The sequence below is a fragment of the Hemitrygon akajei genome, chromosome 8 (assembly GCF_048418815.1).
Source record: "Hemitrygon akajei chromosome 8, sHemAka1.3, whole genome shotgun sequence".
Classification (NCBI taxonomy): domain Eukaryota; kingdom Metazoa; phylum Chordata; class Chondrichthyes; order Myliobatiformes; family Dasyatidae; genus Hemitrygon; species Hemitrygon akajei.
Genome location: NC_133131.1, coordinates 179,321,467 through 179,334,408, shown reverse-complemented (window position 1 = coordinate 179,334,408; position 12,942 = coordinate 179,321,467). Strand labels below are relative to the sequence as shown.

The 12,942-nt window shown below is 48.2% G+C and overlaps 1 protein-coding gene across 13 annotated transcripts in view; it reads left to right on the top strand.

Annotated features, from left to right (window-relative positions):
- scrib (scribble planar cell polarity protein) overlaps positions 1 to 8,221 on the top strand; it is a 346,569-nt gene extending 338,348 nt beyond the window's left edge. For 11 of the 13 annotated variants that reach the window (XM_073055225.1, XM_073055218.1, XM_073055217.1 and 8 more), the window contains 2 exons: positions 4,417 to 4,537; positions 6,978 to 8,221. In XM_073055225.1, the coding sequence (XP_072911326.1) occupies positions 4,417 to 4,537; positions 6,978 to 7,123 (267 nt within the window). In that variant the 3' untranslated portion in view covers positions 7,124 to 8,221. The remainder of the gene's footprint in view (positions 1 to 4,416; positions 4,538 to 6,977) is intronic. The other 2 variants (XM_073055223.1, XM_073055219.1) reach the window with 1 other exon arrangement.
- The last annotated feature ends 4,721 nt before the right edge of the window (positions 8,222 to 12,942 follow it).

Here is a 12,942-nt window from a genome sequence, read left to right as displayed (position 1 = left end):
CATGGGATAAGTGGAACCTTGGCTGTTTGGATAAAAAATTGGCTTAAAGAAAGAAAGCAGAGGGTAGTTGTGGAAGGAAAGTATTCTGCCTGGAGGTCGGTGACTAGTGCAGTGCCACAGGGATCTGTCCTGGGACCCCTGCTATTTGTGATTTTTATAAATGACCTGGATGTAGAGGTGGAAGGATGGGTGAGTAAGTTTGTGGATGACACAAAGATTGGAGGAGTTGTGGATGGAGCTGCAGGTTGTCGAAGGTTACAAGAGGATATAGACAGGCTGCAGAGTTGGGCAGAAAAATGGCAGATGGAGTTCAATCCGGACAAGTGTGAGGTGATGCATTTTTGGAAGGACTAACCAGAAGACTGAGTACAGGATTAATGGTCAGTTACTTAAGAGTGTGGATGAGCAAAGGGACCTTGGGGTTCAAATCCATACATTCCTCAAGGTCGCTGTACAGGTTGATAGGGTAGTTAAGAAGGCCTATGCAATGCTTAGCTTCATTAACGGGGATTGAGTTCAAGAGTAGAGAGGTCATGTTGCAACTCTACAAATCTCTGGTGAGACCACACTTAAGAGTATTGTGTTCAATTCTGGTCACCTCATTATAGGAAGGATGTGGAAGCAATGGAGAGGGTGCAGAGGAGATTTACCAGGATGTTCAAACAACACACACAAAATGCTGGTGGAACACAGCAGGCCAGGCAGCATCTATAAGGCGAAGCACTGTCGACGTTTCGGGCCGAGACCCTTCATCAGAACAGATCGGTCTCGGCCCAAAACGTCGACAGTGCTTCTCCTTATCGATGCTGCCTGGCCTGCTGTGTTCCACCAGCATTTTGTGTGTGTGGTTTGAATTTCCAGCATCTGCAGATTTCCTTGTGTTTACCAGGATATTGCCTGGTTTGGAGAACAAGTCATATGAAGCAAGGTTAGCAGAGCTGAAACTTTTCTCTTTGGAGCATAGAAGAATGAGAGGGGACTTCGGAGGTCTACAAGATTATGAGAGGCTTAGATAGGGTGGATAGTCAGTACCTGTTTCCCAGGGCACCAATAGCAAACACCAGAGGACATATATACAAAATTAAGGGAGGGAAGTTTAGGGGAGACATCAGGGGTAAGTTGTTTGTTTTTTTTTTGGTTTTTTTTTTTACACACAGAGGGTTGAGTGTTCCTGGAATGACTTGTCAGGGATAGTGGTGGAGGCTAAAACATTAGGGGTATTTAAGAGCCTCTTGGACAGGCACATAGAATGTGGGATGTGGGGGGGATCTCATTGAAACCTACTAAAATGTTGAAAGGACTAGATAAGATGGATGTTTCCTATAATGGGGGTGTCCAGAACTAGAGGGCACAGCCTTATAACTGAGGCATGACCTTATAGAACAGAAGTAAGGAGGAATTTTTGAGCCAGAGAGTAGTGAATCTGTGGAATGCTGTGCCTCAGGCTAAGTCCGTGCATATATTTAAGGCAGAAGATAAACGTTTCCTGATCGATCAGGGCATCAAAGGGTATGGCGAGAAGGCAGGTGTATGGGGTTGACTGAGATCCAGTTAGGCATGATGGAATGGCAGAGCAAAATGGATGGGCTGAGTGGCCTAATTCTGCTCCTATGCCTTAAGTTCTTCTGCTGCCTGCATTATAGGGCATGTGTTATAATTAGAGGTTAGACAACCCTGTGTCATTTTCTCTGGAGTGGCAGAGGCTGAGGAGAGACCTTATAGAGGTTTATAAGATTCTGAGAGGAATGGATAATGTAGACAAGCAATATCTTTCTCCCCAACATCAAAATGTGTGGTAAGCATTTCTGCTGAGAGGGGTATTCAAAAGAGATGTGTGGCACAAGTTTGGACATACATTCACAACTCTGTGTAAAAAAAACTTACTTATGATATTACTCTTATACTTTTCTCCAATCACTTTAAAATTATGCCCCCCAGTAGTAGTTATTTCAAGAGGTAGAACACACTCACCACACTGTGTAAAATAAAAATTATCTCTGCATCCCCCTTATAAACCTTACTTCAAACAACTTAAAATTAAAATTTCCACCTTGTGAAAAGTCTCTGGCTAATTCTCTTATCATCTTGTACACTTCTTCATGTTGCTTCTCATTCGCTTTCATCCAAACAGAAAAGCCCAAGCTTGCCTAATCCATCACCATACAACATGTGCTCTAATCCAGGCTACATCTTGGTAAATCTCCTCTGCACACTCTCTAAAGCTTCCACATCAATTTTATAATATGATCTGAATTGAGCACAATATTCCAAGTGTGGTCTAATCAGATTTTATGCAGCTGCTACATGACCTCACAGCTCTTGAACTCAAACCCCTGATTAATGACGGCAACACACCTTACACCTTCTTAACACCCTATCAACTTGCACAGCAACTCAGAGGGATCTATAGACATGAGCGCCAAGATCCCTCTGTTCCTTCACACTGCTAAGAATCGTGCATTAACTATCTTCCTATTGTTAAAGAACTGGTGACAAGAGAGTTGGAAGATTGTAAAAACTTTACACAGAGTCAGCCTGGAGATAAGGTTTGGTTTTAACAGTATAAGCAGGGGTAATTGATGATGAGAGGCATTGATCGTGTGGATAATCAGAGGCATTTTCCCAGGGCTGAAATGGCTAACACAAGAGGGCGTAGTTTTAAGGTGCTTGGAAGTAGGTACAGAAGAGGTGTCAGGGGTGGGTTTTTATGCAGAGAGTGGTGAGTGTGTGGAATGGGCTGCCGACGATGGTGATGGAGGTGAATATGACAGGGTCTTATAAAAGATTCCTGGACAGGTACATGCAGCTCAGAAAAATTGAGGGCTATGGTTAACCCTAGGTAATTTCTCAGGTAAGGACATGTTGAGCACAGCCTTGTGGGCCAAAGGGCCTGTATTGTGCTGAAGGTTTTCTATGTTTCTAACCACTTTCCCTTACCCTTGGAAAAAGAGCAGTAACTGTCCATCTTGGTCCCTGCTCATTTCACTATAGGAAGGATGTGGAAGCTATAGAGAAGATGCAGAGATTTAAGGCCATAAGACACGGGAGCAGAATTAGGCCATTCAGCCCATCGAGACAGCTCCACCACTCCATCGTGGCTGATTCCAGATCCCACTCAACCCCATACACCTGCCTTCTTGCCATAACCTTTGATACCCTGACTGATCAAGAAACTATCAATTTTTTCTTTAAATACTGTATACCCACGATCTTGGCCTCCACAGCTGTCTGTGGCAAAGCATTCCACAGATTCACCACCATCTGGCTAAAGAAATTCCTCCTTACCTTTGTTCTAAAGGGTCACCATTTAACTTTGAGATTGTGCCCTCTGGTTCTGGACACCCCACCATCGCAAGCATCCTCCCCACATCTACCTTATCTAGTCCTTTCAACCCTTCAAGATTTACCAGAATGCTGCCTGGATTAGAGTGTGTCTTATGAGGAAAGATTGAGCAAGCTAGGGCTTTTGTGAAGCGAAGTAGGTTGAGGGGTGACTTGATAGTGGTGTACAAAATGATAAGAGACATAAATCGAGTGGATAGTCAGAGACTTTTTCCAAGAGAGGAAATTGTTAATGTGAGGGGCATAATTAGAAACTCTTAGTTAAGCACATGGTCAAAAGAAAATGAAGGTCAATGCAGGATGGAAGGGTTAGATTGATCCTTAGAGTACATTAAAACATTGTTGTAATGTTAACCATCTGCACTGTCTCAGTCCTGACCTGCCGAGCATTCTGGCCTTCTTCCTGACTTTGCTGCTTGTGTACTCTGTGTTCTCACAGCCCTCGGACGTATGGTCACATATGACCAAACCTCTCCTGCCACAGATCTCTGTCATATCTGCACTTCCGTGGTGTGCTTTGGGACGAAAAATGCATGTTGTTGCCGGGGAGTTCTGGTAAAGGTGCTTAAAGTGATCAAAGCATTGATGTGGCCAACCCCTCTGCACAGCAGAAGGGAACGAGGGAATGTGGCTAATGCAACTAGGAAGAGTTTGGTGTGGAGATAAAATAATGAGCCGGAGCAGGGGGGCAAAGCACTGTAGTTTTGGGGAGATCAGTGTCCGCCTGTCTTTATTGGAGCATAGTCTACCAAGGCTGTCAACACCTAAGCTGCTCTTGCAGTGGAGAAGAAATGGAGGTTCACGTTGTGGGATTGAGCTACTGAGGGAGGGTCACAGTGTGGGAGGGGTTGTACTGAGGGAGGGTCACAGTGTGGGAGGGAAGAGGGATCATCCCACTGTGGGAGGGGCGGTCACATTGTGGGAGGGGAGATATCCAGGGAGGGTCACTCTGGGAGAGGTGATACTGAGAGCATCAGAATGTGAGGGAGGTGGTAGTGACAGAAGAATGGATCCCACTACTGGGTGTGTCAATGGAGCGGGCTGCTCTCTAACTCCATGTCTCTCCCTCTGCAGTCACCGGACCTCCTGGATGAAGTGACTCCCATCACTGACGCCGGATCCTCAGGTGATGGGAGGGTTCTGTGGGGAGGGCGGGGGCTCAGGTACACCATTCGCACAGGGACCATGGCAACAGGTACCCTCCCACCACCACTGCAACCACACACCCTCCCCATCAGCTCCTCCCACCACCACTCACCCCCCACGCCCTCACCATCTCCATCCTCCCATTTCCCACTTTCACTCCTGTCACCCCCAGCTATCATCCACAACTGGCTCCTCCTATCATCGCCAGTTGCCACTCCCTCCACCCTTTGCCCACAGCCGCCACCTCGGTGTGGCACCCCAGGATCAGTATCTCCTTTGCAGTCCCTACTCTGGCTCTTCAATTCTGTCCAGTGCTGGGCAGAGCACCCACACGCAGCCAACCTCCCTCCTCACAGAGTGGCTGTGTCAGCAGCTGTTTGTGTGTGAGAGCAATGATTTGTATGAGTGAGTGTGTGTGTGTTTGAGAGGGAGAGGGTTTCAGTGAGAGAGTGTCTGTGTGAGTGTGTGTTTGTGAGACAGTGTGTAGGTGTGAGAGTGCATGTGTAAGAGATTGTCAACAAGGGTATGGGAGTGAGTGTGTAGTATGTGTGCGGGAGAGAGTTTGTGGGTGTGGAAGTGAGTCTACAGTGTGAGTGCATGGGTGTGGGAGTGTGTGTGCAGTGTGACCGTGTGGTTGTGAGTGTGTGTGCAGGTGCAGGGACCCGTGGTGTGAAGAGAGACTTCATCCAGTACACAGTCATCAATACCTCAACACACTCTGCCATCTCAGCCACCACACCTCTCCTCACCCCTGTTCCTCAGCCTCTCCGCAGCTGACCATAGACTCCTCTCCCCACCCCTGGGGTACAGTCCATCCGCAGCTGACCATAGACCCCTCTCCCCACCCCTGGGGTACAGTCCATCCGCAGCTGACCATAGACTCCTCTCCCCACCCCCGGGGTACAGTCCATCCGCAGCTGACCATAGACTCCTCTCCCCACCCTGGGGTACAGTCCATCCGCAGCTGACCATAGACTCCTCTCCCCACCCCTGGGGTACAGTCCATCCGCAGCTGACCATAGACCCCTCTCCCCACCCCTGGGGTACAGTCCATCCGCAGCTGACCATAGACTCCTCTCCCCACCCCTGGGGTACAGTCCATCCGCAGCTGACCATAGACTCCTCTCCCCACCCCTGGGGTACAGTCCATCCGCAGCTGACCATAGACTCCTCTCCCCACCCCTGGGGTACAGTCCATCCGCAGCTGACCATAGACTCCTCTCCCCACCCCCGGGGTACAGTCCATCCGCAGCTGACCATAGACCCCTCTCCCCACCCCTGGGGTACAGTCCATCCGCAGCTGACCATAGACTCCTCTCCCCACCCCTGGGGTACAGTCCATCCGCAGATGACCATAGACTCCTCTCCCCACCCCCGGGGTACAGTCCATCCGCAGATGACCATAGACTCCTCTCCCCACCCCCGGGGTACAGTCCATCCGCAGATGACCATAGACTCCTCTCCCCACCCCCGGGGTACAGTCCATCCGCAGATGACCATAGACTCCTCTCCCCACCCCCGGGGTACAGTCCATCCGCAGCTGACCATAGACTCCTCTCCCCACCCCCGGGGTACAGTCCATCCGCAGCTGACCATAGACTCCTCTCCCCACCCCCGGGGTACAGTCCATCCGCAGCTGACCATAGACTCCTCTCCCCACCCCCGGGGTACAGTCCATCCGCAGCTGACCATAGACTCCTCTCCCCACCCCTGGGGTACAGTCCATCCGCAGATGACCATAGACTCCTCTCCCCACCCCTGGGGTACAGTCCATCCGCAGATGACCATAGACTCCTCTCCCCACCCCTGGGGTACAGTCCATCCGCAGATGACCATAGACTCCTCTCCCCACCCCTGGGGTACAGTCCATCCGCAGATGACCATAGACTCCTCTCCCCACCCCTGGGGTACAGTCCATCCGCAGATGACCATAGACTCCTCTCCCCACCCCTGGGGTACAGTCCATCCGCAGATGACCATAGACTCCTCTGCCCACCCTGGGGTACAGTCCATCCGCAGATGACCATAGACTCCTCTCCCCACCCCTGGGGTACAGTCCATCCGCAGCTGACCATAGACTCCTCTCCCCACCCCTGGGGTACAGTCCATCCGCAGCTGACCATAGACTCCTCTCCCCACCCCTGGGGTGCAGTTTATCTGTATCATATTGTTTAAAGATACAGCGCAGGGCAGGCCCTTCCTGCACCACGAGCTGTGCCACTTGGCAGCCCACCGATTTAGCCGTGTCTTCATCACAGAACAATTTACAGTGACAATTAACCTATTAACCAGTGCGTCTTTGGACGGTGGGAGGAAACCAGAGCACCAGGAGGAAACCTACACATTAACAGGGAGGACGTACAAACTCCTTACTGGGGATGCTGGGATTGAACTCCAAACTCCGAGGCCCAAGGTGTGTGATAGCATTGTGCTAACCCCTACACTACCATTGCACCCCACCAACCTGATGATGGCTCCTGTCCCCCCAGGTACCCGCCTTGTTGAAGATGGAGAGGACAGAGGAGATCGGCCTGCTGCACCAAACCTGCTGGCGCTGGGCTCTGTCAACACATACAGCCCGAGACGGTCGACAGCACCCCATCCACTGACGGCGGAGACCACTGCCCCCACGTGAGCTGCAGCCCCATGCCAGCTGTGGTCGTGGGGGGACGGGGGGTCACCTCCCTCACTCCATGCCTTAGAGACTCTTCTTTCCTCTCTTAGCTGAATCGGATATTAATTTCTGGCAGAGACTAATCCCGTAGGATTTTTGTACGGTTTTTAATGAGGGGTGGGTGGGCTGGGAGGGTATTTAGAGGCCCAGAGGTTGCCTGGTAGTTTGGTCCCTCGGACCATCCGGGGTCCGGTCCCGGGACCCTGTAAGTGCTGGCACGTCCTGTGTCTGGGCAGTAGTGAGGGAGGAGAAAGCACAGAGGGTCCCAGCTCCTGTCTTGTGTTTTTGGGAAGGGGAGGGGGCAGGCCTGACCACACTCTCCCAATGAAGTCACTGGTCAGTGGCCAGGCCCATCCGGGAGTAACTAGCTGGACTCAGACTCCACCTCCAGTCCTGGAGGGGTCATCTTCAACGCAGGCTGACGGCTGCTGGCGTTCACAGACGTCCCAAGGGATCACCGGATTGATTCAAGCCACCCCACCCATTCATGGTCAGGGAATCCAGATCAGAGGGTCAAAGGAACCATTGTACCTGCCGACACACTGTGTGATGGGAACCCTGGTTAATAGCCCCTTACCTGAGGGGCAGTTAGAGCCTGCCTCACCCCAAGGGAAGGGGGTCTAACTGCTCAATGCCAGCCCCTCACTGGTTACCCTTTCCCTCAGCACTGGCAGGGTGCACAGGGACAAGTGACTTAGTGCTGATGCTTTATGTAGAGAGCCAGACCCAGACTGGTGTAGGGTAGGTTTGTTTGCGCTGCTAACCGGGTGATTTGTTAGAAATTACCTGTGAAGGAGTTTTGCTCCCCTCAGCCACCAGCATTCAAGGCTGTCTCAGAATGCCCAAGTGCCAGCTGTTTTTCGATTGCGACGAGGAGTTATGGTGGAATTTGTGATCCCTGGGGCAGAAGGTAGTCCCAGTCACTACACTACAGGCAGCACCATGCTGCTACTAATGGAGGCTGCCAGCTCATCTCATACTGGGATTAACAACTTTGTACAACCAAAGAACCATGTTTTGTTCTCCAGGGTTCATTAAAGGTTTCTTTCATTTTACAAATGGCCCTAGTGTCCCGACATTCCTCACCGAGACCTGATGGATGGCACTACATCTGAATATCATCTGGGACAGGGAAGTCGCATCGTTCACTGCTACCTGGAAGTGTAGACAGAGGGAGGGAGCTTACTTCCTCTGAACACAATGTGGGATTGTCTGGAAGGCAGGAAGTATTTGCCTCTCTGGATTCAGGATAGGTACTGGGTGGTATGGCGTCCTCTCAAGGGGCATGAGTTGCTGGGATAATTAACTGATGCGGAGACATTGTAGCAATCTCCCACAACAGCCTGTGATAACCTCAGAGAGAAACCGTATGGAAACCAGCCCTTGGCCCACAGTGTATGCACTAGACATCCACCAAGACAAGCTACAGAGGAGGATTCACTGCTGGCCAGTCCAGAGCTCCAAGTGGAATTTATGGTCACATATACATGCGCAATGAAAAATCTGCTTGCAGCAGCACCACAGGGACACAGCAATAGACACACAACAACAAAAGAAGGAATGCAATTAGAACAAAACAATTCCAATCTGTTGCAAATTTGTGAGGAGATGTTGGTTGAAAGTGTCAAAGGTGGACAGGTAATCTTCCCTCCTTCTCCTACACTCAGTGAAAAAAGTTCTAACTTATTCAACTTCCTCTATAACTTTCCTTATAATACGCTACTCAGGCCTCATGGAGTATTGTCAACAGTTTTGGCCCCCATATCTCAGAAGGGATGTGCTATCATTGGAGAGAGTCCAGAGGATGTTCACAAGGATGATTCCGGGAATTAAGGGGAATTTAGGCTTGTACTCACTAGAAGAAAGTGGGGGAATCTCATTGAAATCTACTGATGTTGAAAAGACTAAATAGGGTGGATCTTTCCTATGGTGGGGGTATCTAAAATTAGAAGGCACAGCCTCAAAATTGAGGGCTGACTTTTTGGAACAGAGGTAAGGAGAAATTTTTTTTTTCGCCAGAGAGTTGTGAATCTGTGGAATGCTCTGCCACAGACTGCAGTGGAGGCCAATTCTGGATCTATTTAAGGCGGATGTTGATAGTTTCCTAATCAGTCAGGCTATCAAAGGATGTGGTGAGAAGGCAGCTGTATCATACTGAATGGGATCTGGGATCAGCCATGATCGAATGGTGGAGCAGACTCGATGGGCTGAATAGCCTAATTCTGTTTTATTGTCTAACTCAGGTCCTCAAGTCCCATCAATATCCTTGTAAATTTCTCCTGTACTCTTCCAATTTTATTGATATTTTTCTTGTAGGTGGGTGACCACAACTGCACACAATACTCCAAATTTGGCCTCACCACCGTCTTATGCAATTTCAACATAACATCCCAACTCCTGAACTCTATATTGATTTTTGAAGGCCGATGTGCCTAAAACTCTCTAGTCAACCCTATGTACCTGTAATTCCACTTTCAAGGAATTAGTACCCTACCATTCACCGTTTAATCCCTACCCTGGTTTGTCTTCCTGAAGTGCAACACCTTACATTGTCCACATTAAGCTCCATCTGGCATTTTTCAGCCCATTTTTTCCAACTAGTCCAGATTCTATTGCAAGTTTTTATGGTCTTCCTTGCTGTGCACTACACCCCGAATCTTGGAGTCATCTGCAAATTTGCTGATCCAGTTTACCACATTATCCAGATCATTAACATAGATGAATGATCCACCACCAAACTTGAAGAAGTATTGTAAAAGGAAGATGACGTAATTGTTGCTGTCAAGGGAAGTCAAAGACAGCATAAAAGCAAAAGTGAGAGCAAATAAAATAGAAAGGAAATTATAGACCAGTTAGCCTGACCTCAGTGGTTGGGAAGATGTTAAAGAGTCAATTGTTAAGGATGAGGTGATAAAGTACTTGGTGACACAGGACTGTATAAAGTCAGCATGGTTTCCTTCAGGGAAAATTCTACCTGACAAACCTGTTGGAATTTTTTGAGGAGATTACAAGTAGGATAGATAAAGGGGATGCAGTGGATGTATATTTGGACTTTCAGAAGGCCTTTGACAAGGTGCCACAAATGAGGCTGCTTACCAAGTTAAGAGACCATGGTATTACAGGAGAGTTACTAACATGGTTAGAGCATTGGCTGATTGGTAGGCAGAGAGTGGGAATAAAAAGATCCTTTCTTGGTTGGCTGTCAGTGACTCGTGTTCCGCAGGGGTCAGTGTTGGGACCACTCCTTTTTATATTATACAGATGTCAAACAACAATGAATCCCTACAGAACACAACTTGTCACACACTTCTAGTAGAGAGGCAGCCATCTACAACTACTCTGTGGCTACTTCCATGAAGCCAATGTCTAATCCAATTTACTACCTCATCTTAAATGCCAAGTGACCGAACATTCTTGACCAAAGACCTTGTCAAAGGTTTTGCTCAGATCGACCATTTGCTCATTTACTGCCTTACCTTCCTCAACTTTCCTAGTAGCTTCCACATGAACCTCTACAACTTTGCTCAAACGACAACTTATCACTCACAAAGCCATGTTGACTGTCCCTAATCAGAACAGAATAAGGTTTAATATCACCGGCATATGTCATGAAATTTGTTGACTTAGCAGCAGCTGTAGTGCAATACATGATAATATAGAAAGCATAAATAAGTCCATTACAGTAAATAAATATGTATATTAATGGTTAAATTACAAATAGTGCAGAAACAGAAGTAATATAAGTAAGTGAAGTAGTGTTCATGGGTTCAATATCAATTTAGGAATCAGATGGCAGAGGGGAAGAAGCTGTTCCTGGATTGCTGAGTGTGTGCCTTCAGGCTTCTGCACCTCCATCCTGACGGTAACAATGAGAAGAGAAGAAGCCATGGCCTGAGTGATGTGGGTCCTTAAAAATGGAAGCTAGTACCCAAGTTAGAGCTGACGAAGTTAAGAACTTTCTGTAGCTTCTTTTGATCTGGTCTATTCAAATACCTATATATCCGATCCCGTACAATACCATCCAGTAACTTTACCACTACTGATTTCAGGCTCACTCTCCTATAATTTTATGGTTTATTATTGGAGACTTTCTCAAACAAAGGAACAACATGGAATGGCAGAGTAGACTGAATTGGGCTAAATGGCCTAATCTGCTCCTATGTCTTATGGTCTTATGAGCTATTCAATTTCTGGTACCTCACCCATAGCTAAGGATGCTTTAAATATCTGCTATGTCCTCTGCAATTTCTTTACTACCCTCCCACAGGGTCCAAGGGAACACATTGTCAGACCCTGGAGACTTATCCACCCTAATTTAACTCAAGACAGCAAACACCTCTGTTACCTGTATATAGAACATAGAGATCTACACATTACAAGCCCTTTGGCTCACAATGTTGTGCCGACAATATAACCTACTCTAGAAACTGCCTCAAATTACTATACAGCCTAGCCCTCTATTTTCTAAGCTCCATTTGCCTATTTAAGAGTCTCTTAAAGACCCTATTGTATCTGCCTCTCCCATTGTTGCTGGCAGTGCATTCCTCCCACCCACTACAATCTGTGTGGAAAAGCTTACCTTGGTCATTCCCCCGTACCTACTTCTAAGCACCTTAAAACTACGCCCCCTTGTGGTAGCCATTTCAGCACTGGGAAAAAGCCTCTTGCTATCCACATGATCAATACCCCTAATCATCTTCGGGTAGATGGACCTTGTCAACCTGTGAAGGCAGTCCGTTTAAGAGAGGGAAAACTGATTTCAAACCTCCGCTGCCTTGCGGCCATACCCACTGATGGGAAAGGCTTCGGGAGTAAACCCTGAGGACAAATCCGGAGCTGGAGTCCTTAAGGCAGTCTGATGTTGCCTTCAACCTCGTTCTGGCAACTCCTGCGACGACACTGGTGCCAAGCTGTATCGGCCCTTGCCCTTCCCTTGGACAACATCGGTGGCGTGGAAAAGGAGCCTTGCTGCATGGGCAACAGATGGTCTTTCATACAACCTTGCCCAGGCCTGTGCCCTGGAGAAGACTTTCCAGGCGCAGATCTATGGTCTTGCGAGACTAAAGGATACCATACTTATACACCTCTATCAAGATTGCCTCTCATCTATAGATATTCCAAGGAGAAAAGGCCAAGTTACTTAACCTATTCTCATAAGGCACACTCTCCAATCCAGGCAATACCCTTGCAAGATAAGAGCCCATGGATTTACAGGGAAGCTACTAGCATTGGTGGAGCATTGGCTGATAAGCAAAAAGCAGAGAATAAAAAGTGGGAATAAAACTGGCTACTGGTTACCAGTGGAGTTTCACAGGGGTCAGTGTTGGGACCGTTGCTTTTTACGATGGATGTCAGTGATTTGGACTATGGGATTCATGGATTTGTGGCTAAGTTTGCCGATGATACAAAGATAGGTAGAGGAACAGGTTGTGTTGAGGAAACAGACTGCAGAGAGAGTTAGAAACATAGAAAATAGGTGCAGGAGTAGGCCATTTGGCCCTTGGAGCCTGCACCGCCATTCAGTATGATCATGGCTGATCATCCAACTCAGAACCCTGTACCTGCTTTCTCTCCATACCCCTGATCCCTTTAGCCACAAGGGCCATATCTAACTTCCTCTTAAATATAGCCAATGAACCGGCCTCAACTGTTTCCTGTGGCAGAGAATTCCACAGATTCACCACTCTCTGTGTGAAGAAGTTCTTCCTCATCTAGGTCCTAAAAGGCTTCCCCTTTATCCTTAAACTGTGACCCCTCATTCTGGACTTCCCCAACATGGG